At 40.0% G+C, this 25,563-nt stretch overlaps 1 protein-coding gene across 2 annotated transcripts in view; it reads right to left on the bottom strand.

Moving 5' to 3' along the window:
* Window positions 1-25,563, bottom strand: part of cpne5a (copine Va) — a 96,097-nt gene that overhangs the window by 38,863 nt on the left and 31,671 nt on the right. For both annotated transcript variants that reach the window (XM_042491462.2, XM_042491461.2), the window contains 3 exons: window positions 8,399-8,462; window positions 3,468-3,571; window positions 3,114-3,218 (listed from right to left, as the gene is read on the bottom strand). In XM_042491462.2, the coding sequence (XP_042347396.1) occupies window positions 3,114-3,218; window positions 3,468-3,571; window positions 8,399-8,462 (273 nt within the window). The remainder of the gene's footprint in view (window positions 1-3,113; window positions 3,219-3,467; window positions 3,572-8,398; window positions 8,463-25,563) is intronic.

Raw genomic sequence — 25,563 nt, 5'->3', positions numbered from 1 at the left:
ACCTGAACTCATTCTGTCTGCTCAACAGATTTCCCCTTCTACAACAAACGTCTATAATCCACGGAGTGCAAGGACAGATAAGGTGAATACTGAATACCGAAACAACACAAAACACAGCAACATATTCAGAGTCAGAGTCAGAGTGGGAGAACGTTTATTCTTCCTTGTACACCTTGTACGTACTAAAAAAAACCAAATGTGTTTTGTGTTTTGACACTCAGGGCAGATGATTTCTCAGTGATGCGTCCGTCAACATCAATTTTCTCCCATGTAATTTTCTTAAAACTAATGACCAGGGTCAGGAGCAGCATTACAGCACAATTATATGGTGAAGATACAGAGAATTAGTTACTGGCTCAATCTTATGTTGGTTCCTGCACACACTGCATGTTTGAGTGTAAATTGGAGAGATTTCCCTTTCTGATTACTATTAAAGCCAGATGATTACAAGAGATTGAATAGATCCACATGAGGCCCAAAGACGTGACTCAGGAGAGAGTGTAAACACAATCATCCATGCTTTAGATTTAATTGTGAAAGATTGGCTCGGTGGAAGTATAAAGAGCAGGACATGAGGCTTATTTTGCACTGGAGCATCTGCCAACCTGGGACTTCTGTCATCTATCTCCTCACCTTCTTCCAGAAGGCTCAGATCTGGATCTTTGTCCTCCAGAGCCCACTTGTTCAAATCATTTTATCTGCACCAGAAAAAAACAGATTTGGAAATCCCATGTTTTGCTGTCCAGAATTAGCAAAACAAAGCAACGTGAATGGATCACCCTGATTCAGATACAAGCATTTCAAGAATACCACATCTGGATAACCAGAGCACTCAATGGGACTACATATCACGATGTTGATATTCCACTAACAAACACACTGCAATTACCATTTATCAACATGGGTGACGCCAAAGAGACCGAAACTCAGATCTTTGTGATTATAACTTTAAATAGTGCTAGTTTGATTGTGACTGCAGTTTCGGGGATTATTTCAGACGGACAACATCCTTCTTCTCTGTAAAAAAAAAAAAGAAAAAAGAATGAAACATTTTTGTACTAAAATACTTATTAGGTAGACTTATGTCAACTTTATCACAAATCAAGTGCAAGATGTAAATAAATATATATACAATTTGATCAATTTACAAGTTTTATTACATTTTGCTCCTAAAATAAACCCTGGATTCAGCCTTCTGCTGGGATCAGGAAAATCCTGTTTATTTATTTATTTATTTATTTTTATCAAAGGAGTCCCAGTGCCACTAAAACCTTTTGAACAGCATTTACTGAAGGTTTGATCTAGATCAAAACAAAGACCGGACTACATGATCTAATCCGATTTCAGAACCCTTTATTTCTTGTAAAAAACCCATTTTCAAGGTTTGATCCCGTTCCAAAGCCAAAAGCCGATCAAATTCTTTCTGAACAACTGAGCCCAGGAGACCAAACTCTTGTCTCTTCTAACAAGTGGCCATTAATATCGATTGATCGATATTCTAAAATATTTGACAACAGTTTTAATTGTCATGTTAATACTCATTTTGTGCAGTATCAATACACTTTCACTTACTGTCTCACTCTCTCGTTTGTTATATGTTCTTTATGCAACATTCAGAACATAAATATAAACGCAAACAACTATTTGCCATGTCAAAATATAGTCAAGCATACACATCAGGAGCAGAGAATGAAGTCACGGTCCTGCTGTGTGTGTTGTTATCCGAGCTTCTCTGTTCTTTGTCGTGGTAGTTGGTCGAGCTGAGCAAGCACATTAATACGTGAGTCCCTGTGAGTGTGTTGCACTGGCTAGCTAATCGCCACTGTGCTCATACTGACAACCACTAATATCTGGATGGCGTTGTCGCAGAAGCATAGCATCCACCCTTCAGTTCTGCCCAGTATTAGCTCTATCAGCACAGTTGCAATTTATTGACTTAGTACCGTTGACCTCTTGTATTTAGTCTAGTAGAATCTATCAAATATTATAATTCTGTTTCGCATAGTGTAATTTTACTAATGTTATTTCTCTGCACATTAAATTCACTGCGTGTCTGTGGCTCAATCTTTGAAGTCTGCATTAACTGTAAAGGGCTGAGTGTTTGAGAAGTGTCTGAGTCAAAGATATTCAAAGCCTCAGAATCATTGCACATACTGTGGGTCAAAACCAGGCCAACTGCAATTATTAAAGAGCCATTATATTTTTAAAATAATTTAAAATTTGATTTGCTGAAGAGCAGTGAATCAAACGGCTGAAAACTGCAGGAGCTCTGCTATGAATTTCTTGGAAATAGAGCACGTCCAAAAAAGCAAACTGTAGATATTTCACAGGAAACATCGGGAGACCCTAATCGGCATAGATTTCTCTTGCCATCAAAATCCTCAAAAGGGTATCAGGCTTCTTTCATGCCTCCACTCCATCTGTCTGACCCAATTAGCTCCTGCAGGCAGGTGAGCAGAGACAAGATCGAAGCGAAGAACCTCGGTTGACACCCAGCGTGGTGGTGAGGGCGAGGTTTGACATATTCTTTGACGACTTCTAGACACACTCTTGGCTGTCTGGGTCTACACACTTTCATGCTTAGGCACGCGCACACACACACGCACACACACACACACACACACACACACACACACGCACACTCAGAAACAGCAGGGCTCCCCTCTGTTGATCCAGCCACCTGTCAACATCCATAGAACGACAAGAACAGCCATTCTTCCTCCCTCTTTCACTGTCTTTCTCTCTCCTCTTATTTTCCTGCCAAAATTCCTCCTGCTCCTCAGGTATCCCACGAGGCCCTTTGCTCTGAAGAGATTCAGATAAGATAGGAGATGCCACTGGAGCAGCCAATCAGAAACTTAAAATGCAGTGAAATGTCGCTTATGGGCAAATCGATGAGCAGCCAGATAGCATGTAGTCAGAGATAGGCCTTTAATAATTCTCTATTACAGCAGCAGATAAAATAACGATGGAAAATCAATGGTGTCTAAATGTGATGCACCCAAAACCATTTTGAAATAAGTACACAGCGTATTGAAACTCTGCATGGCTTTGATTTCCCCTGGAAAATCACATCAGTGCTCAGTGCTCTTGTACATCATCATTCATCTTACCTGTCGTAGTCTCCGTTGCAGAGCGCTCTGACAGGGATGGAGAAGGGCTGCCACACAGGGTTCAGCGTGCTCTTCACCACTTCAGTCTTGTGGCAGATGGTGAACCTGGAGATGCAGGTCGACAGGGTTTTAAAATCCTAAAAGACACATCTTTTTTTTTAAAAATAAAAAAGCCCACTGACAGAATCTTCCTGCTATACTTTGCTTGGAGACCATGCCTGCATGCCGCTGAGTTCAAGGGATTTCTATCTAATTTTCTCGACCTTGGTTCACTTCCTCTTTGATCTCCACGCCCTCCTACCTGTCTTTGATAGGCTAAAATTAGATACCCACTGAGAAGGAAGACAAACTCACGTGCCATCCTCGTTGCTTCTGTAGAAGACCATAAAGGGGTCTGACTTTCCAAAGAAGTCTTTTTTATCTAGTTTGTTGGCACAGAACTGCATGGTGGCGTAGTCCTACAGACAAGAGAGTGAGAGAAATGAGAAGACAAAAAAGTAAAGGGCATTGTAAATCCACGCTTCTGCCTCTGTTTCCCTCCTGTTGTTTGTTTATACATGCTGTGTGCCAAGATATAAAAGCACTGAAGCACCAAATAAAAGCAAAGTGCTGACTGAATCCTAATAAGAGCAGAGCGAAGCCAGCCAGTGGGTGCTCATTTCCAAAACCTGCAAATGCATTCATTACCGTTTCTTTATTATGCAACTCCTGCATAACAACAGTGGATGGGATAAGGGGTATCAAATTGAAAATACCTTGTTGTGCTGAATATCATCATAGTAACAGTATGACAGACCATGCAGAGGCACAGAAATGGATTCTAAAACCCAGCATATGGAGGAGGTGGGGGCTGTGTACAAAAAGGATGTGGAGGGTGTGAGTGCAGCTAATGATACATTAGAAAGGCTGGTATTAACATAATTATACTCATTTAGGCAGCATTTCAATGTGCGCTGCCATTACAAGGACAATGAACATATCCCGTAATGCTCTTGGTTCCAGATAGTCTCCCTGTGGTCAAGGTATTAGTCTGCACTGTAGAATATTCAGGTGGCTTAGTGGGCACAGACTGGACAGGTAAACATCCACATCAGCGGAAACTCTGCAAAATGTTCTCTATAACTGACAGCCTTTCTCTCAAGCTGTATGAGACCTTTTTGAAGCTTTTTAGCCACAGGACATACCACATATGCAAGTCAAGTCACTGGTAATCATTTCTTAAATTATGATATGTGATGCCAGAACACATTCAGAGCCTTCAACTGGCAGAAAAGAATTGTTTTTACCCTGCTGGTCTCCTGAGCCTTTTGAAGTGCAGCTATTAGATCTGAATCAGCATGGTGCCGGGATGGGCCTCCATTGATTGCTGTGACCCACATCAGTATGGTGCTCTCTGCCTCTGACCTGCCTCTCACTAACCCCCATCACATCACTTGACAGGACACCGACCAGCCTCTGAGGCAACCGCTGAGAGAAAGATGGATGCCAGTACATAGATATTTAGTTAAAAAAAAAAAACTAATGAAAATATTAATTAATCATAGTTTATGCTTCCAGTCCCAACTCAGGAAATGTTGAGGTAGATGCAAAGTCAAGAGTAAATTAAAACAGCCAGTGGTGGCTAAATGAATTAGGGCTGGTGTATACCTAACGTATTTTCATTAGCCATTGTTATTTTCCCATTATTATCCAGCCCAGCGGCTGGAGGAAAATGTTGGCACTGTTTGTTTCTGCAAACCACCGACACCTTATATTTGCATATTATATTATATGCATATTATAGTTTCATATGAGTGATATCAACATTTCTAAAGTGAGTTCTGATGACACAGGAGCTGATTTTGTCATTAGTAGGTGGAGGATATGGTGGATAAAGACATTGGCAGTGCTTCCAGCTGCAACTGTGCTTCCCAGACTGGGTGTCTATTGACTAGACATCAACAGCAACTCTAGCAGCAATTGTGCTTCCAAAATCAGTTGCATTTTAGCCAAACATCTGTAGCATTTCATCAGCATTTCCATCATAGCCAACTCAGCAACTGAGAGAGAGAGAGAACAGGCATTTCCAGCAGCAACTGTGCCACTGAAACTAGGTGTTTTTTAGCGAGACATCAGTGGCAACTCCAGTGGCATCAAAAGCAGATGTTTTAAAGCAAGACATCTGCAGCATTTCCAGCTGCAGCTGTGTCACCAAAACCTGGTGACTTTTAGTGAGGCACCTGCAGCATTTCCAGCAGAGATTTTGTTACCAAAAGTGGGTATTTATTTAGCCAGACGTCAGCATCATTTCAAGTTATGATTGTGCCACCAAAACCAGCTGATTTTAGAGAAATCAGTGGCATTCCAGCAGCAATCACACTACCGAAGCCAGGTGTTTTTTAGCAAGGCATCTCCGGCATTTCCAGCAGCACTTCTACCACAAAAGTAAGTAAGCCAAAACATGATCCTTTTGTAACTACAACCAAGGTTTTTTGTCCCTAAACATAACCACATTTTAGTCCCAGCATTGTTAGAATGTTAAGTTTCAACATAGCAGCTACAGAATAATTTGCAAATGCTACATATCCTTGGTTTGCAGAAACATACACTGCCAGCATTTATTTTTGACTTATTCTATGAATTCTACAAAACAAAGCACTTTTCTGATTTGTACAGCTGGACACAGATCAGCCATGTTTTAGAGTCATCCACTGCGCAGTTTGTGCCTGAAGTGTGGTTCCTCACAAGAACATTCAATTTCCCAACTTCCCACCGAGGCTTTTTTTGTGGATTTGAAGTTTGCTTAGGTCAGTTATCCATACACTTTTAAATAGAGGCATCCTAAAACTGTCCTGCTTAACTCTGACACAGCCTCTACAATTACACTATCATGGCAACACGGAGCCTTAAGCCTTCATTAGGCACAGATAACACATACCCACTTTGGTGCCTAGCAGTGTTCTCTCATTAAGTGGGGAAAAAAGCAGAACATTCATTTCAACCACTGAGGTTTAAGAGCAGCAGGGGAATACTGAGTGTAGTCTGCATCATTCTCTCCATTTCTCTGCTCCACCAAGATATCGCTGCATGGGGTAAGTGGTAGAGCAATGTACACTGTCACTTTCAGAATATGGGACTGATCTTTGAAAGGAATGCAAAGCAATGCAGACAACACATTAAATGATGTTGGATACGCTTATGACCTCGACAGGATCCCACACTGCAGTGAATCAAGAAATGATTCATGAACCAGAGGATTAAATGAATCATAAATGAACACATTTCTTTTGTATGCTTCTTGCATGACGTCATTTGTTTGGGTGTTTGTCTTCTATGACCGTATGCCAGCCAATGTAAGGAGCTGTATTACATATGCACAAAAAAGCATGGAAAAAAGAACAAAGAAAAACACAAAACTCAATTCAATTTTACGACTACAGTGATAAATTGAAGAATACTTGCTTGAGGGGAATACATCATAAATTCCAAAATGTCAATGGTAATTGGGCTTTTTGGTGATGAAGTTTACAGGAATGGGAATGGATGGCTATAATCTGAGCATAAGTGAATAGTGAGTACATGCTCAAGACAAATACATGGAAGAGCAACGTTTATCTTCATATGCTCTGGACAGGCAGAAATAAACACTCTGTGGCTAACTGCTGTCATAAGTAAAGTGTTGCGGTTTACTGAGATTTAAATCAGCCAGAGCTGCTGCTGGACTGTGAGGAGGATCTGAGAGCGAGCCAGCCGCTGCTCAGCATGTCCTATGTGCCAGAGTTAACGACAGCCAAGAGGAAGCCTTTGATCCACGCAGAGGCTGTTGCTCTGTCTAATGATACCTGGCAAATCCACCAGCAAGGTGAGAGCCAACCCACCTCTCGGTTAACAGTCCCAGCAGAACTTCCACAGTCGATTCCCACTCTGCTGGTTTCCCAAACAAGAGTTGCAGTGTTTACCTTCAGGCAAAGCAGCAACTCAGCTGCCTCTATTTATCGGTCACAGGTGGATTATAGAATAAACACCATCCAGATGGATGATAGCAATTCCAAACTGTGATAATTCACAGGTGTGGGACTTGTACTGACAGCAGGGTCTTCAGATTATTCAACGATGCGTTTCTTCTTGGTTCCCTGTTTTTTACTCAGTCACGAAGTATTTTCATTCAGGGTCAAATTCTGCGTAAACAGAATAGGTCTGGAGTGACATGTCAAGTCTGTGTCTCTCTAATTGAGTCTGGGAGAAAGAAAACGGTCATTTGTACCAGTAACAATCATTTGCATTTATATTACAAAACCGCTTCTTGAAGTGGTGCTCTGCAATGATTATGCTTGCTTCCATCATGGCAGATCCTCTGCACCTGATGACTCACAGCAGCCCTTCAATGTCTGCACTTGCTTCAATCAAGCAAGAACCAAATCAGTAAAAGTTATCATGGCAGTTTTATTATCAGCATGGCTTATCTGTCTCATTCTAATCGCAGACTGTTTATTTGTCAGGAAATAAATGGTGCTATTAGAAAAACTTCCTCAAAGTCAGGAAACATTACTGTGAAACCAGCGGCTTTTTACTCAACATGTCTGACATGAACACTTTTTTACCATAAGATGCTTACATGTATTAGGATATCATAAAAAGGTTATAGAGTAGTTGCAGCTCAATGGCTTGCTTTACAGCCTGTGAGGGAGGCCAGTTGTTCTGGCCAATAAGTCTTGTTACTTTGCAGCACTGGCAGCAGCATAATGTGGTTATTTACTGTCTTCATTTAGCAATGCAGAGAGAAAGTCAATTGGCATTAGCGGACACAGGTTATTAACGCAGATTCATGGATTAACACACCTCACATTAGAAGAAATGCCTGTTTTTGTGATAGGAATGAAGGCGAGCTCATTAAATAGCCATTCAAACTCATAGCATATTCACTATGTACACAATTTTCAAATGACAAATGCAAGTGCAAAGAGACATGGTGTATCCTGCTGGTTTAATGGGGGGAGTTATGACGCAATAAATCTTACTGAAGTCAAGGCTATTAAACAACTCACTTCCCCTCAGCAGGTTTGCTACATTTCTGCATTATGTGACTTACACAACATGCACCATTTCCCTACAGTGTGTCACATACATTTTCACAGTGACATGGCGTACTCTATCAGCGACAGTCAATGCATTCAATTAAACTCTAATGTACCGCTGTTAAAGGGCCCGTTTCAAATTAGATCAGTGAACAATGCAAAACATTTATTATAAAAACCTCCATTGTAAGCGCAGTAAAAAATGTATGTGTTAAAACCGTTTAGACTTACTCTGCAGTTCCCCAGCTCCTCCGCAGACAGAATAATGGTCCCACATTTCTTCCCAGGTATGCCACTGTGAAAACAAATACAAATCATTAACTCTTAAAGCAAAAATTGTTCACACCACAAAGTTAGAAATCGACTTGATCATTTTGTTTTTGGGATAATTCAGAATTTACTGAAATTGGGTTTTATGAGGTACTCATTCATAGCCTGTGTATTACATAGAGATGACTGTCAGCACAACCCCATTTTGGAGAAGCAGACAGGAGTAATGCCAAGGCAGCTAAGTGGTGCACTGCTGTGGACAGGTATGTTAGCTAACTAAAAAAAAGAATCAATATCAACTTAAGTGTACACTATATTTAGAATAATTTTATCATTTTATCTTGCCTTCAGACAGCCCTTTGACAAAAACAGTAATTGTACAATGCAGAAGACAAGAGTTGCTGGTCTGCCACTCCCTCAGTCAGTTGTGTGACTTTGGTGAATCAAAACTAACCCTTTAAAAAGTAAAAGTCATACAATACACAAGCAGCTCCAGTGTTCAGCAAGGTAACTGTTTTTGTCAATGGAGTCTAGCATTTTGGACACATAAGATAAGCTCGAGGGCTGTCAGATGGCAAAGGAAAACAGTAAAAATATCCTAAATATAGTATACATTTTTTAGGTAGCTAAAATAAATTTTGTTGCCTTTTACTGTATGTAATACACTGATAAGAACCTCATACAACAAACTTCAAAAAATTCCAAACGATCTCTCTATCGTGATGGGGATGAAGATTGTAGCAGCAGTATTTCAGCAGCATTGCTGCTGAATCTTGTTATCTTTTGGAAGAATGCTTCCACTAATTACATGTACGGAGCAGGGACCAATTTTTATTCCATAGTTTTTATTGTTTTTATTTTCCACCAAAGAATATACCACACACTTAAGTAAAAATAATTATAAAGATTAACATTCATAAGGCTTTTTTTGCAGTCACATTTTTCACGTGGGGCTTATAATGCAGGTGTATTCTTTACATAAAATTATTGCTTAAAGTCATAATGCACTAGAGTGACAGTCTGACAGGTCTAATAAGCACATGATTCTGTTTCATCATTTTAACTGAATCAAAATCCAAGTTATAAATAATTGTGAGTTTTTCAGTACAATGTGGAAAAAAAACTGCTGAGACACAAAACTCCTCTGATCCCTGTTTGCCGGCATTACACCGAGACTTTAAAGCTCTGCAGGTCTGCAGTTGTTTACCGCTGATTCCCGCTCCAGCAGATGATCAAGACATATTGTAGCACAAGAGAGGTTTCCTGCGTGTCTCTGTTTCTACGCTTCACCTCTTCAGTAGTTTGCCAACTCAATGGCGCGAGCAAAAATAGAGACAGAGTTGCTCCAGAGTTTGTCCTAAATGTTTTTTGGGCTGTATTTTTTGAAGGTGAACAAAATGAGAGGTTTTTTTTATATCCAATCTCCCCAACTCCCTGCATCCACTGAAGCTGAGAAAAAAGGGCAGAGCCCATTCCTCCCAGCACAAAGAAAGATAGCTGATATCTACTTTTCCATCATACAGGAGCACTCCAGCTGCTGGCACTCCTGTCATCTTTTTGGATAAAGAAGGAAATTACACAGGAGTCCTGCTGTGGCCTTAGCTGGAGAGCAATCATTAGAAGGTCATACTTTCTGCAGATCCTCATCAAGCTGTGACAGTTGATCTGGCCGACAGTAATACTGGATTTCATACTGCTAAATGGGAGGCAGCCGTTGACTACAGCAGCAGAAGTTTGCATTATTTACAAGACAATCTAAAACACAAACTTGCAATGACTAAACATACAGCACTGTGTATGCCAGGGGACCTATTAAGAGATAGAGAGTCGTTTCCTCCCGCTTATCTGCCCGTGTAGGAAGTGTTTGTAGTGTTTTTAAGAGATACTGAGCAGGGTGTTTCCATTAACCTTTACTGGCCTCTCTCATGTTTCCCAGGTCCATAGTACATGCACTTCAATGCTCAATAAAAGCAACTCAGCTCTGATCAATACCTTAATATAAAGCCACTGAGCAAAAGCGTCCGACTGAAAACGCTGCACGTCTACCACTTTGTGTAAACAACTAACATAAGGTGTGTTTACATGGACCCTAATAATGCACAAAGTATCAGAATAATAGTCCATCTGAATAAAACTGCCTCATGTTACTGCCTCAATCGGGAGAGACTGGGCTGATGATAAGGAATTTTAAACTGGGTTGAGACTGGTGGTGCAAACCTTGGATAGCCTGTTTAATGGGAGAATATTAGCATCTAATAACCATGTCAACACTTTATCTAATCCTTTTTCTCTTAAAGGAATAAATATGTTCTGTCTGTGCGTTTTTTGCCCCCGTTGGGGTAATATTAAGCTGAGTTCAAACCAAAGATTTGCAACGAGACAAAGCCCTTTAAGCACATTCCTGAGAAAAGCTGAAGCGTTGTGAACTGGCCAGTCTCAGCTTGACTCAGGAGGGCTTAAGGTGTCACCTGCGACTCAGCTTGTCAAGTCTCCAGCAGCTGGTTTTAGAACATTCTCATGTCACCTGTTTCAACAGCCAGTCAGCCTGTAGTGAGGTAAGCCAGCCAAGTCAATTACAAATTGTCTGCAGATGCCGCGTTTGCTTGCTGTGGTAGTCTCTGACAAAAGCCCTCCGTCCCCGCTCATCCCACAATGTTATTTATGCTGCTCGCATGTCATACACATACTCATTGACTGAATGATTGGCACTGTTTATTTAAATGATTTTGGTGTAGTTATTATAAATACTTCTAAATCTGAAGCTGAGGTCATTTTACGCTATATCATCTCTACTACAAATGCAACTAAAGCAAGGATTTCACTATAATTGTCATATTTTTAGAAAAGCTACAATTTATATTCAGCTACAAAACAAACTTCAAAAGCTGAAAATTAGAACAGAAGAACATTTATTCATATATGGAGATGATACACCATCTCGTTTGGTTATTTTGATTTAAATCTCTCGTCTTGTCACAAATATTTCGCCTGAACTGGGCTTTAGATGACGTAGAGGGTGTGAACGCCACACACGACATGCCACAACACCTGCATATGAGACATTTACGGGCCTCTGGTAAACTGTAAGGATTGCCTATAGTCTGCATGTGAGGGTACCCCGGTTACACTTAAGTTATTTATTACTAAATCTGTATTAATAGGCAGAACCGCTTCTTCTCCTTCTATACTTAATGTGTTGGATAAATTGAGTTTTCTCAATAGGTTTGGGGAAAAAACTTCTTCTTATCCTTCTGCTGTCATATTTGCAGCAGTTTTGATGTTTTACAGAAGGTGGAACCACTTGCTGCGAGTCGAAAAAGTTATATTCTGATTAAATGCTTTGGGGCATGTAAAAGAAGAGGAAATACTGTTCACGTAACTGCAGCTTTATTCTTAGCCCTTAATGAGGCGAAATGTAAAGCGAAGCTATCACACTCTGAGAGGGCCGACACACTTCATACTCAGGCTCTATGATCAAGCTCCATGGAGACCAATCTCAAGGTGAATTAACCGCCCTTGAATTATTGATGTTTCACTTCAAGTCGCCACCCAGCAGTTTGATGACGCCTCAAAGAACCAGTAAAGCCCTCACCCCTGAGGCCAGTAAACCCTGCACACTCTGCAGGTCAAGTTATCTCAGTGGGGCCACAATAATGACCAATACTCCTTTCAAACTTGAAAATGAAATCCATTGATTGGTATAATATCAGCTCCAGAACAAGTGAAGATGTGTCACCCTGCTCTAATCTCTGCTGCTGAGGCGAGAGCAGGTACCAAAAGGGCAATGGTCTTTTAAATCAGGCATGCATTATTGAGAGGTGGCATTTTCTCTGACAATGACTAGTTAACTTGAAGAGCAAGCAAGCAGTGAATGGATAAATACAGTTCCTGTCATTAATCCGTGGGACAAGAGTTCCTTTTTATTGCACACACTGACAATTTTTCTGCTCCCTCTAACTGCTTCTGCACTGAAATGTGACTGCTGGTGATATGAAGTGTCCTGCATCAAGAGGCCTCATTCACTCAGCACTCATTCACTGATGGTTCCTCAGTGGGAAAACGCTTTGATGATGAAATTATGTGAAATGCACCGCTGGTCTGCAAGGCCTACAGTCTGACTGCAGTGAGGAACTGACAGGCTTTAATCAGTTGGTCATGTAAATGTGTGTCATATTTGTCTCCACTGATTCTGCTGCTGTTCAAACATTTGAATATTCAAATTACAACAGTTAAACACTATGAGGGTGTTTTGTGATGTTTAACAGTCGGGCAATCCTCAGTTAGCCAACTCATGTCAACAAAACGATGTGACAGCATCAGTGTTTCAGGTTACATAGTCATGCATATCTAAACACAGAATAATGCAGAATGTCAATTATATATATATTAAATTGTTTTTCTCTTTTCTGTATTTCACTTTAACCTTGTCACATAGGGCAGTGCACAACATATCCTCATCCAGCAGCTCTATGAAGAAAAAAAAGTTATGTACCCAATGTAAAGTTATGTAGGTCAGGTTTAAAAGAACAAATATGGTGATAACATACTTTAAATTGACTTGTAGTCCCAGACAGGACATGAAAACTATTGTCCTGGGGAAGAGTCCTGCATTTGTTTGACCCATCAACCACCCCAACCTAACTTGCTTTACTGATTACACGGGTAATATATGAATTTGAGGCATTACTTTTTGTAGGTATACACAGAAAGCATGAGAACAGGCTATTGTGTGTTATGGTATCTTCTCGTCTGGAGGTCATAATGTAATGTGCGTGACTGCGGCCATAGGATGGGCAGTTGGGGAGGCGGATAGGTCCCACAAACAGCTTACTTCCATGCAGGAGTCCAGAGTTCAATTCCCATGTGAATGTGTGTTTCTTTTCTACACCTTAACATGTGCCTCTTTTGCCTAAACCTGACCGACCGTGACTTTGTTGCCTAATCCCAACCATCATGACAGTCACATCAGTTGCCATGTGCTGTTGTGTAAATATAAGGACCGTGCTGCTTCATTCAACCATGTGTATTTGTTGATATCATGGTAACAGCACCCCAGAGCATACACATGATGGATACCTAAAACATCATAAGTTGACGTAGAAGCTCACCAGAGCGACACCGTGTGACAAGTTGGGATGAGAAAGTGTTCGAATATTACCTGCCTGAGGGGATTTTGATACATTTTTCTACACATATACATTTTCAAGTGAGGAATCTTAAGGTGTTTTTCAGCAGTCCTTTGCCATGCTCTCCCACACGTCCCTGTGCACTTAATATTACGTAGCACCACTTAACAAGCAAGGCAGCAGGTTAGAGGGAGCGGAAGATGTTTAAAAAAAAGAATGGCTCTTGCCCTTATCTGCAGACAAACTCCACAAAGTGACATTAAAGTTGATTTTATCAACTGAATTACTCGACCCCTCGAGATGCATGCTGGGTAGTAAGCATAACTTGAGTCTACATTATTGTTCACTCATCCCTCAAACGTTCTCACAGAAGTCCTCTTGAGTTTTCACAGTGTTGGAAGTTAATGAGAGCTTGTTAAACCACTATTAAAATGCATAGCTTATATTTTTGGTGACCCCCTGAGCTTTCCTGCGCTCCAAGTATCAGGGAAAAAGGCCCACTTGAACAGATGAAATATCAAAGTCTAACAGACATATTGCATGAAATCTACCAAGCAAATTAATGCTTTCCATTTTGCATACAGCTTGGACTCTCTGTAATTTCCACCTTTAGCCAATATGGCTATAAATGATACTAGATATGCTGTGTGAATTGCAAAATCGTCAGTATATTGTATATCAGTATTTTGTACATCGCAGCCAAAACGTCCTAATTGTGCTACAGTGATGAAATATCTCTATTTTATTTGATTTAAAACAACATATGGTTGACACTCACACTGCACACCATGCTTCCATGAGGTTCACCACTAAGTGTAAAGCTCTGACTCACCACTGGGAGCTTCATTTCCACTAAGCAGCCTGGTTCAGTTCAATGCAGTTTGCTACACATTAGCACAGTTATTGTAACATTTCCATTATCAAAATTTGTGGATGGTATGGTACCAACACAACCTTTCCATTCTCTACGGCTTTTTCATCACCCTACTGTTAAGGTACGCAGCACACTGACCAATAAAACACTTCAGCCTGTTGAATAGTCGAGAGAGAGAATCTTCACTCTTGATCAGCAAGGACACAATGCACAAACCTGGCATATTTTAAATATCCCATCAATTGACACACTCTCAACACTCCAGACTTTTCATTTTGGTTTGGAGATGGTCGACACCAAGCAGCAACCTCCAAGACTGAAAAACTAAAACCAACGCAAAAGTGCAAACGATATAAACATATTTACAGCCTGGTAAAAAAAAAACATTTTTTTGTTACGATAGATAGTTTCAACATTCTTGACAACTGTCAGCGGGGTTAATTTTTATAAAAATAGCGTCTTTACATTTTATTAAGGCCCAAAGTAACATATATTTAAGGGCCAGCCATCTGAGTGACAGGCTGTCTGCTGATTGTGTCCTTGTTTTCCAGTCAGATCCACCCCTTGCTCCTCCACAGCTCTAGCATCTCCTCCGAATACGGACGTCTAGCTTCAAAAACACAAGATGGCTACGACCAAAAAGCCAAAATCAAGGCTTCAAAATGACAGTCCACAAACCAACGGGTGACATCAGAGTAGCTACTTCCATTATTTATACAGTCTATGGTATGGCAAAGTTCAGACATTCAGAGTTAAGGGCAATTCTTGGACCGGTCCGATACTGTCTATGTGTTTTTATCAAGCAGAAGAGTACCAGCAAAGATAAAGAAAATGTTTTGTATTCTCAGGATTTCTTTATGCTTTCTGATCCAAATGCCTGTACGGAAATTTGAAAAAGGGGTGTTTGTGTGTTATATACCCTTGGCATGTATCATGATGAATAATGACTTCAACCTCAATTAATTAATCTTGTGAAATGCTTTTCAAACTCAAGATGAAAGAAGTAGAGGCAAATTCAATAAAATGTCACTGTTTTCAATCTACTTGTTTACAAAAGTAAACCTTTTAAAGTCCTCTTTTAAGATGTGAGTTCTTTTTGCCAGATTTTTACCTTCTGTCTATTTACTCTCTATTTGTGTTCCTGTAACTATGTGTTTATTTATGCTGCTGCCGGTCTTGGCCAGGTTTCTCTTGAAAAAGAGATTCTTATTTCAGTGGGACACTACTGGTAAAATACAAGTTAAATAAAAATAAATAAATAAAGGACTGAAACATGTTTTTCTTTTAAATCAAACAGATTAACTCTCTCTGTGTCATGTCACATACATTTAAAGGTAAAATAACTACCCCAAAACTTTCATTCCCTTGAAACTTTGTGGAGCCCATCCACAAAGTAACTGCCATTGGCTTTTGCTCAAAAAGTAGAAAACCTACAACTACTGAAATGAACAGCACTGCACTGGACCAATAAATGCTCCCACTGGTGGGTGTTGTACCGTGAGCTCATCCATTGTAACACAGGAAAAAAATATGGTGGCCATCTGGTAACACAATCTTGAATTACAGTTAAACAGTGCACTAAAATATGTTTCTGAAAATATTATAGGTGAGAAGGTGAGCAACACAGCAAGAGAATCTTGGTGGATCAGCACTGCTTCGTTTTCCCACTTGATCATATTTCTTCAAGCCTCAGTTTTCACAACACAAAAAAACAGTATGGCACAAACTTCTTTTTCACATACTTCCATATTAAAGCCAAGAAGTGCACTAAAATTTGTTTCTGAAAACAAGAAACAGGGGACTCAATAGCAGAACTGTGCTTTCTATTTGATCAACACTGCGTAGTTTTATTGTTTGATCTGAGAGTGAGAAAGAGAAGGGCGTCTCTCTCTCTCTCGTTTTTCTCCTGTAATCTTTATGTCCGCGGTGGCAGGCAAACCAAAATGCAGAAGTACAATCTACAGCTTGATCAATAGCCCAAGAGCATGCAAAATGTTTCATCCAGCGGATTTGAGCCAGGAGAAGAGCAGGGAGAACTGGGCGCTGATAAGATGGAGGGAAGTTTACCTGGTTTACTAATGCATATTGCCCACATTGTTATGATACAAGGCTGGTTTAAAATCAGCAAAGTATCCCTTTTAGATTTTTTGAAGAACAGAAATTTAAGCACGTATAACATCATATAATTTAACTAGCTTCAAGATGTAATGCAATTTACTGTTAAGAGGAACAATAGTAACGAAATGATCATTGTGCAGAAGTAATAATGGCATTTAAATTCAGTGACTGAAGTGCAGGCAGGTGAAAAGAGTTTTGATAAGGTGGTCCTGTTCAGAGAAGAGTGATGACAGCCTTTTATCGTCCATGGCTTCTGTGCTTCCAGTAAATGATAAATGTGATATAATAATGGCATTCGGGCTTCCAGCATCTGAGCAATGCAGGTGAGTAGTGACTGTACTAACCGCATGCTGAGTAGCCATGATACTTGACACCATTTACTATTTCTGCATAATTAAAACAGTCACTAACAGGCTTCCCTTGGCACTAAACAGACAGCATGCCATATGGTGCTGGCCAGTCCAATGCCAGTCTGTGATGTGTATCAGTGTTGTATGAAGATCTCAGTGGGCCTAATATTTACAGACAGATTAGCATCATGTCAGCGAGGCTACTTCCTTAGCTGCCCCTCTGATTCAACGGAAACCCAGAGGATCAAACAAAACTTCATGAAGAAAACAAACAAGTAGAGACAGAAAAGAAGCAAGGCCTTGTAGCAGAGTGGCTTTCATTACAGAGAAAGAAATGAAAGGAAGAAGTGCCACATGCTCTTAGCTCACACCAAAACAGAGAGTTAGCCATAGCTGTCCTGACAGATCCGCTGCTTGATCAGCTGAATGGAAAGAGATCAAGCAGCATATTTAATCATCACTACAATTACTTGGCCAAAGTTACTGATACTGCTTTCCTGCAGAATACCAATGCGAAATCACATTAAAGTCATGTATTCCTCTAAAAAAGAAGCATCAAAGATTATTGCAAATGACGTATTATATCATAGATATTCAGCCTCAATGTATGGCCGATATAATTTCCCATGTAGAGGCAGTTGCTGTCGGAAAATGATGATTCACAATGCCTGTATTCCCCATTACCTATCGGTGCAGAGGTGGGGTGGATGGAGGGTGGTGAGATTAAAGTCCGAAGAGGGAGAAGGAAGCAATTGTTGATGCTGTTCACATTAGGTCATTAGGATGAGGAATGGTCTTGATATTTAACAACGCTGCAACGTGTCACGCATATGAGAGTGGGGGAGGGTTATCTGCCCAACAATATGAGTGAGAGCCCAAGAAGAAGAAAATTATTTTGTTCACACTGCAGCTGTTACAGGGTGGGTCCACATATTTTCCAACCAGGCAAAATGACTGCAGTGTTATCACGTTAAAAAAGATTTTTACTTAGCAATTTCACACCTGGGTATAAGAAAATTAAAACATATTATTTGGGAAGGTGGAGTGCAACAAGACAAGAAATCAGTTTCACTGCACGAAAGAGTGATTTAAGTGAGATCACCGCGGTTAGTGAATCCAATGAATCTCTCTGGTTAACAGGCAGATAAGGGTAAGTGAACAAATCGAACTAACTTTGAGTCCAACAGTGATGGAGGATAGAGATAATCTGACTTTGTGCCACTGTAAACGTTCTGGGCAGTGGGCAGATCATAGTTGAACAGAATTAGACAAGGTTGCCAAAACACCATGTGGGTTCAAATGGGATTATACCCCTAATCCCCTTGATCTTCATACACCGATAAGCATCCCATAATCCTTCACCTCACCAGGATTAAAAAAAAGAGGATGAAATGTGCAGCGGCTAATTCAAAAGGACACCAAAATACCTCACTGTAGTTCTCAGGGAGGAAAAAAAAAAGAGAGCAGCTTCCGACTGGCGCTGCAAGAGGAGCTGGTGTTTGTGTTTAAAGCAGGTAGCTACAGGCAACCTGTGCTAAGCTCTTTGAAGCTTTGTAAGAATGAGCACAAAGCCAGTAAATAGGGCAAAAAAATGCAGTGCGGATAATGTCAGATGGGTATACAGAACAACCCAGAGTGAAGAATGTGTTTGCTTTTTTTTCTCAGTGGAAACGATGTACCAGGCATGAAACCACATTGTACTCAGCATGCCATCCTTTCTTTTGTTGTGTAACATATTTGCTGGATTCCTCAGGTCTCCCAATGATGCACAATGACCATTATCACAACCCCAATGAATGAAAATAATCCTGTTATTTTATGAGAAATCTATTCGCTGTAATGCACTCCATCGTTGTATTGATGTAATGAGACAGTTGTTGACATTGTGATTACATAAATTACTGCGCAGGCTTTAATCGCTATAACAATGTTTGATTTATTGTTATTCCAAATAAATGAGGCATTCATCAACCACCTGCAAGCTAACAATTGCTTGTTTTGATAGAGAATGAGAGGATTAGGAGACATTGTCAATCAGAAACTTTCTCTCTCGTTATTAAGGCAAAAACTACTCAAAGTCATGACAGCGAGTTCAATTCCCTTCTTCTGCTCTCTCCTGCCAGCAAGAAAAGCCTTCTCTAGAGGACACAACGATCCCATTTCAATTCTCCGCTGGCAAGAACAGAACATCCCTCTCTAGCAGAGACCGAAAGAGATGCCAAATTCTCTTTGTTAATACAGCAGTACACATATGATGTATTTTATCCCACTCTGGGTGCTTGACATTAAACACAGCTAATTCTCGTCTCCCATGTCTCTGCTGTGTCAGAGGGCCACTGACCCCGTCACCTGGTGCTGGGCGGCAAGTAATGAAATTCATACCATGTTACACCACGCCGCCCTGACCTCCTCTGCGGCGGTTACTGCTGACTGTAGATTGCAATCTGCTTGCCGACAGATCGTTTTCGGCTGCTGAATAGATTAACAACACGGGAGAGTTAAAATGGGGCAGAGGAGCGCTCGTTCAGACGCTCTTGAGGTGCTTTCTCACCTTTTCAGCCGATGACAGAAATTAACACTGTCTGCTCTAAGTGCAAAACAAATCAGCTGAGCCTATCCGTAGAGTAAAAACCTCCGCTGCCCTTGCCTGCTCTTGCGCTTGAGGCCGACACTTGTTAGCCACAGAGCTTTAAAAAACAATATTAAATGAACTCTTTCTTTTCAAGGTGGAAAAAAGAGGGGATTTTCAGATTTTGTGTGATGCCAGTGTCCTTGAAGAGTCATAAACAGAGCAATTTGACTTGATGCCAGAGTGAGAAGGCTGGGGAAAAAACTGTTTGTAACAAGAGCAGTGCTGCTGAGAGAAGAGGCTTTTCGCCTCACACGGAGCCACAAAGGTACCTAATAAATCCCAGTTTCACCGGACAAGAAGGGTTCTTGTAGTATCAGCACGGTTGGGCTTTTCCTCACCTAAGCAGGAATACACATTATTAAAGTGGGACCCTTGTTAGTGCTCAGCCTTGGAGCCCAAATTGGCATTTAGCAAGGCAGCAGAATGCTCTAATTGTGTGTGATGTCCCACAGCAGAGGACGCTGATTACCGTAAGCCGTCTAAAACACTTCACCTACCAGTTAAGTAATACAGAAAAACACGAGCAAGGAGGCGCAGCACCTGCTCTCTATACAGTATTAAGACTACTCAAGGATTTTTAGTTTCACCAAAAAATGAACTTCTCACACTCCCACTCATTATTTAAATCTGCAGCATGGTTTTTTCTTTTTACATCTCGGAGGAACTGCTGCTGCGTCGCCCCGAGTCAGTCAGCCAGCTACATTAACCATCAACTTTAAAAGCACTGTGAGTCTCTGAAGTCGAGATGAGACAAGCGATGCCCTCTGCTTCAGTTTTCTCTGAGTAAAGTTCTGTTGAGTCATACAGATCTGCTACTTGGCTCAGTAGTTTGACATCAAGTGTGCGTGACATTATAAAGACACACTTGACCTTTTTATATACAATTTGATTATTTATTTAGATTGTTGTGTGGTGCTGCATTTTGGATTTAAGGTAGATAAAAGATGCATCTCTGAAACTGTATTTTATATCAGTACTATCAAGGTCTAACCATAGACTCTGTACAAAGTAAAAGAAGTAGACATAGTCACCATGACATCACACAGTAGTTTGTGGACCGCTGTTTTGAAACCCTGAGTTATGCATTTTTGGTTGTGACCATGCTGGGTTTTTTTGTTTGTTTGTTTATTTTTTTTGGAACCAGAAGCAACCAAATTCGGGCAATGCCTGGAGCTGGGGAGGAATGAGAGGTGGAAATGACTGGATACGCATTGCTATGCCTTTATCCAGATTGACAGGTCACTGTGACAAAAGGTAGCACAAAAGCATGCCCTGCTTTATCATCCATCTTACTGTAAATGGGGCCTTAACTGACAAAATTAACACCATTGAAGAAGACTTGAAACTAGCAAAGGGTTTCCGTTACAAAAATGTGGTGCTGGTCCACTTGTTCTGGAAGATCTTGATGTCCCGGACAAATGGGAATAATATATAAAATAAATATCTATCTGTGTTTATTGAGATCAGAGATCAGATGCAAAACAACTGATAGTACAGTTATTAGCAATGGTCAGTTACCAGAAACTTTCAGCTCCCGAGTAATTTCCATCCAGAAAGCTGCCACCTTATTTAAGTTTTTGTAGTGAGATGCAAAGGTATCATATACGAATCAGCCACCCCTCATCTACTGCAGTGCTTTCAGGCACTGGAGGCAGGGAATAAGAGGAATTAGAAACAAGGTGTTAGACAATGGTTTAGCTCAAACGGCAGCACTGTGCTGCTTGTGGCCAGTTAGGAAATTCCAGTAGAAAACAAAGCAATGAAACTGATTTTGACGTTCACTTGCACCACATTCAGGACCCAGAGCGACTTATTTCCACTTGACATCATCATGACTGGAGAGATTAAAATATGTCTAACGTCAACAAATTTTCCACATTAAAAAACGGTAATTACAGGATAACAAAGACCCTGACCTAGCGACTGAAAGCAGAAATTCAATAGGAAGATGTTTAATGAGGTAATTCATCAAGTGAAAATTAGGGTCATTTTCTCATTGACTTCTATACAATCTGACTTCTTTTTGTGACCAGTGAAGTCGCCCCCCACTGGCCGGTGGAAAGACTGCAGTTTAAGTCACTTCTGCATTGGCTTCACTTTTCACACCCAGAAGCGACATCCATTATTTTACACAGTCTACGAGTCTAACTGACAGCTTGTTAAACCCCCTCCCCAAAACAGACCGTCCAATCGTAGCATAGCGATGGTCACTGTACTGCAGGCTTGTTAAATGTTGTTATACGTTTGTGAGGTTACAAAGTATATAAAAAAAAAGTCTCATTCACAGCAAGCGCAGGGATGGTGATGGATGCTACCAGAGTTTAGGGCAACATTAGCAGCTCTCTGCTCTTTATTTGAATTGGGGTAATTTCCACTCCAGCAACTCCAGCTTATTACTTGAGGCAGCATTATGTATGACAAACACATTGGTTAGTCCTCATCCTAAAACAATTTGAAAAATATATATATATACTGTTTGAAAATATGAACAATTATCTAAACTCAGCAGCCAAACTACAGCTTATTTAACTTGCCAACAGTTGTTATTTAAGATGGCAAAATTGATGCTCATCTGCTAGAAAAAAGATGCTGCTTTGAGAGACATCAAGGACCATTGTCTAAGAAACTACAATGACTTTCAATGGCAACTGTCTGTGCACCAATGGAAGGGCGTAGCAAGTTATTAAGGTGTGCAGGGCTCAGCATATGGTAGATACAAACTTCGTAGTTTCCTCTGACAACCTGTATGAAAAATTTTCTGAGAGTACGTTATGATAGTTTTCCACCTTTTCTTGACAGTACTGAAGGCAAAGTGAGGATTTTTAGCACAATGAAATCTGATCGATTGAACTACTATAAAAATCTTTATTTTTTGTATCCTCTAATGGACTAAGAGCTGCAGAAACATGGGGTACAAGAGAAAAAGTGAAACAGCTACAGTGCATGAATGAGAACAGTACAGTGCAGATTTGTACTACAATGTACTGTAAGTGCAACCTAAACATGTAAAATGCAATCTAACAAATCACCAGAAACTGCACAGAGTCCAGTCAACACCTCTGACTCAATGTCAACAAATATGAAACACTGTAGGTTTCTCAGATGCAATATTTATTGCATTGCTGTTGTGTTAGATTGTATTACATTGTTTTGCTGCTGTTGCTGCTGCTGCTATAGTCAACACTTAGTCTTAAACTCGATTAAAGGGAGCAAAAAGGATACTTAGAGATATACTGTTTGAGTGCAGAGACAGTATTGAAATTACGTCTAGTCCTCTGATGAGAGCTTCAGGGAGTATAATAAAATAATTCATGTCTACACTAAAACACCAGAATTGATTTAATTTAAGGCAATGTTGAGTCCCAGAGATATCATACATTTCGACATGTTTGGGTAGGACTGATTCAATCAATTAAAACATGGCTGATCTGATGAAAGCAGAATAAGCTTCATTTTAAGAACGTCATTATCATTCATCACGCAGTTCTCGGTTTATCATTCACCATCTGCACTGGTGTGAACACTTATCATTTTACATTGGCACTGGCCAACATGTCAATCAAAAATTAATTATGGAAAGTCAGAGCTGATTGTTCTGACTTCATATTCCCAGAGGCCTCGTCACATTGTGAATGTGACAGTCTGGTTTGGAGCCATTTGGAGCTCCGCTCTGCACCAACAGTGTGAGGTGGACCTTTTTTTTACTTTTCTCTCGAGGCCCAGCAAATATATTTATTGATCGTGATCATTTCAAACGGATGTAATTATTATCATCAAAAAGCAGGTTGGATACTATTACTGCAGCCTGTGACACATTGGCCACAGCACATATTAAGCTGCAAATTCCCAGAGAGAAAACAAATAATTAACAGCAAAGCTCTGATTAAGAAAAAAAGATGTTTATCAAATCAAGCTTCTTGTGATTTTGATCAAATATTGGCTCTTCTCTGATTAAATCTGGCGTGTGTTAATCAAATTATGTCTGGATCAAAACATCTAAAAATTCAGGAGATAATTTATGAGTTTAACTGCACTTTCATCTTGTCTGTTTTAATCATTTAATTTTTTAGTTTCACCCCTGGGCTCATTTAAATCTAATTTCTGTTTGGCCTTTGACTTTAAAGTTTTGCTTTCACACTCTGGTGGAGGCTCTGTGGAGCTACAGATACACATTTCAACAGTTTATAGTTAAGGCTTTAAAAAAGAAAGAAACTGGCAATATGATACATAGCATGATTGAAGGGTTAAAATTTTGTATATTGCAATATTGTAAGCAAGGCAATATCTTACAATTTTTTTAAATCTAATCTAATAAACAAACCACCATATGCATTACATTTGAGTAAAAAATGTTCTTTTTAATGTAAAACATGTTTTGTAAAGTCAAAGTGATCTTTGACAACCAAATTCTGATCAGTTCATTGTTGAGTCTAAGTGGACGTTTGTGTCAAATTTGAAGAAATTTCCTAGAGGTTAACATAACGTCTGAAGTTATGACTACTGCAACCAATACAGTGTTTTTTGAGAATTGATACGGTAATACAAAACATTATATCCCAATACTTCCGTGTGTCAGTATTTTCTTTCACCCTTAGTAGAATGTGGACGTCAGACTACAGAAAATACCTGCAGCTTATTGTGTGGATGGAGCTCTTACATCCTTCCTTGTAAATGCAACTTAAGACAGTAGCTGACCTTTTACATGAGCTAAAAACTAGAAGGTGCTGCTTTACTCTATATGGAGTATTGTAGAGACAACTGAAAAACAAGATTATTCCTTTAAAAGATGGTTTAGTTCCCACAAGTGTGACACAGTTCAGATGAGCCTTTGATGTGAGCTACAGCTCTCAATTTATACAATTCAGAATTCACATTTTATGTTATTTTCTGTATTTCTACAAATGTCTTTCCTCCCTAGCCTCCTATGGGTGCAGCCAGCAATCACACCCACAGCAGTCCTTGTAGTTTTGCATATGGTTCATTTCCTGCTTCAAGCATACAGCAGGAGGGCACAGTTACAGTAGGCTAATAGGTTTAACATGCTAATGTTGTGCTGCATTCATATGCTCTAGAGTGCGGTATAATTTACCATACCAACAGCAAAGGTTATTGCCATTTGTATAATGAAATTTATGAACATGTTACCTATACAACCATGTTGTGATTCCCTCCCACAGGCTATGATCACAGCTGCAATGGCAGCCAACATGTTTTTTACTGTATAAGATGACATTCACCTGCATCAGTCAATCATTTAGCCTTGCATTTCCTAAGCTACCAATAACGGTGATACATGCTTCTCATTAAAACCAGCTTATAAAAAGAAAGGATCTGAACCACCGTGTCAGTTCAGTGCTTAATAGCTCACGCTCCTTCCACAGGCATACAGTTATGTCTTAATAAAGGCATGTGGGGAAATCCATACATCTCATCTGACCTGTTATTTTCCGCAAGAAAAATAATTTGCTTTGAAGCGAATGGCAGACATTACGTTTGGCCCCATGTGCACAGAACATAGAAATTCAGAAATGATTGAACCAAGCCTGAGTAGCTGGTTATGTTTCTTCTTATATGAAAGGGTAAAAGTGTGTGTGTGTGTGTGTGTGTGTGTGTGTGTGTGTGTGTGTGTGTGTGTGTGTGTTTTAGAGTAAAGACTTAATTTTTAAAGACTTTTAAAGTCTTTTTCCCTTATTATCTGACTGTAATCTGTGTATAAAGGCTAAAAGGCCAAACAGAAAAAAACATTTCTTGGTTTGGGATATATGCCTGCAAACCAAGCAGCAACCTCAAGGGCTGAAAATTAAAGCCAACACAAATGTGCCAAAAAACTGCAGTTCATAGAATGGTCACTTGAGGCTGGCTCCAAAAGCCCGTCAATCCCCATAGATCCACATTTTTGCCCCCAATTTGCCCAACTTCACAGCAGAAATAAACATGTTTACAGCTTGGTACAGAAAAACAAACAAAAAACGTTTTGATCTCAAAAGCACATTTCAACATTTATGACATCTGTCTGAGGATGAATT

The sequence above is a fragment of the Plectropomus leopardus genome, chromosome 9, assembly GCF_026936395.1.
Source record: "Plectropomus leopardus strain MGB_pleo_1.0 chromosome 9, ASM2693639v1, whole genome shotgun sequence".
NCBI classification, from domain to species: Eukaryota; Metazoa; Chordata; class Actinopteri; order Perciformes; family Serranidae; genus Plectropomus; species Plectropomus leopardus.
This window is presented reverse-complemented; position numbering and strand designations above follow the sequence as displayed.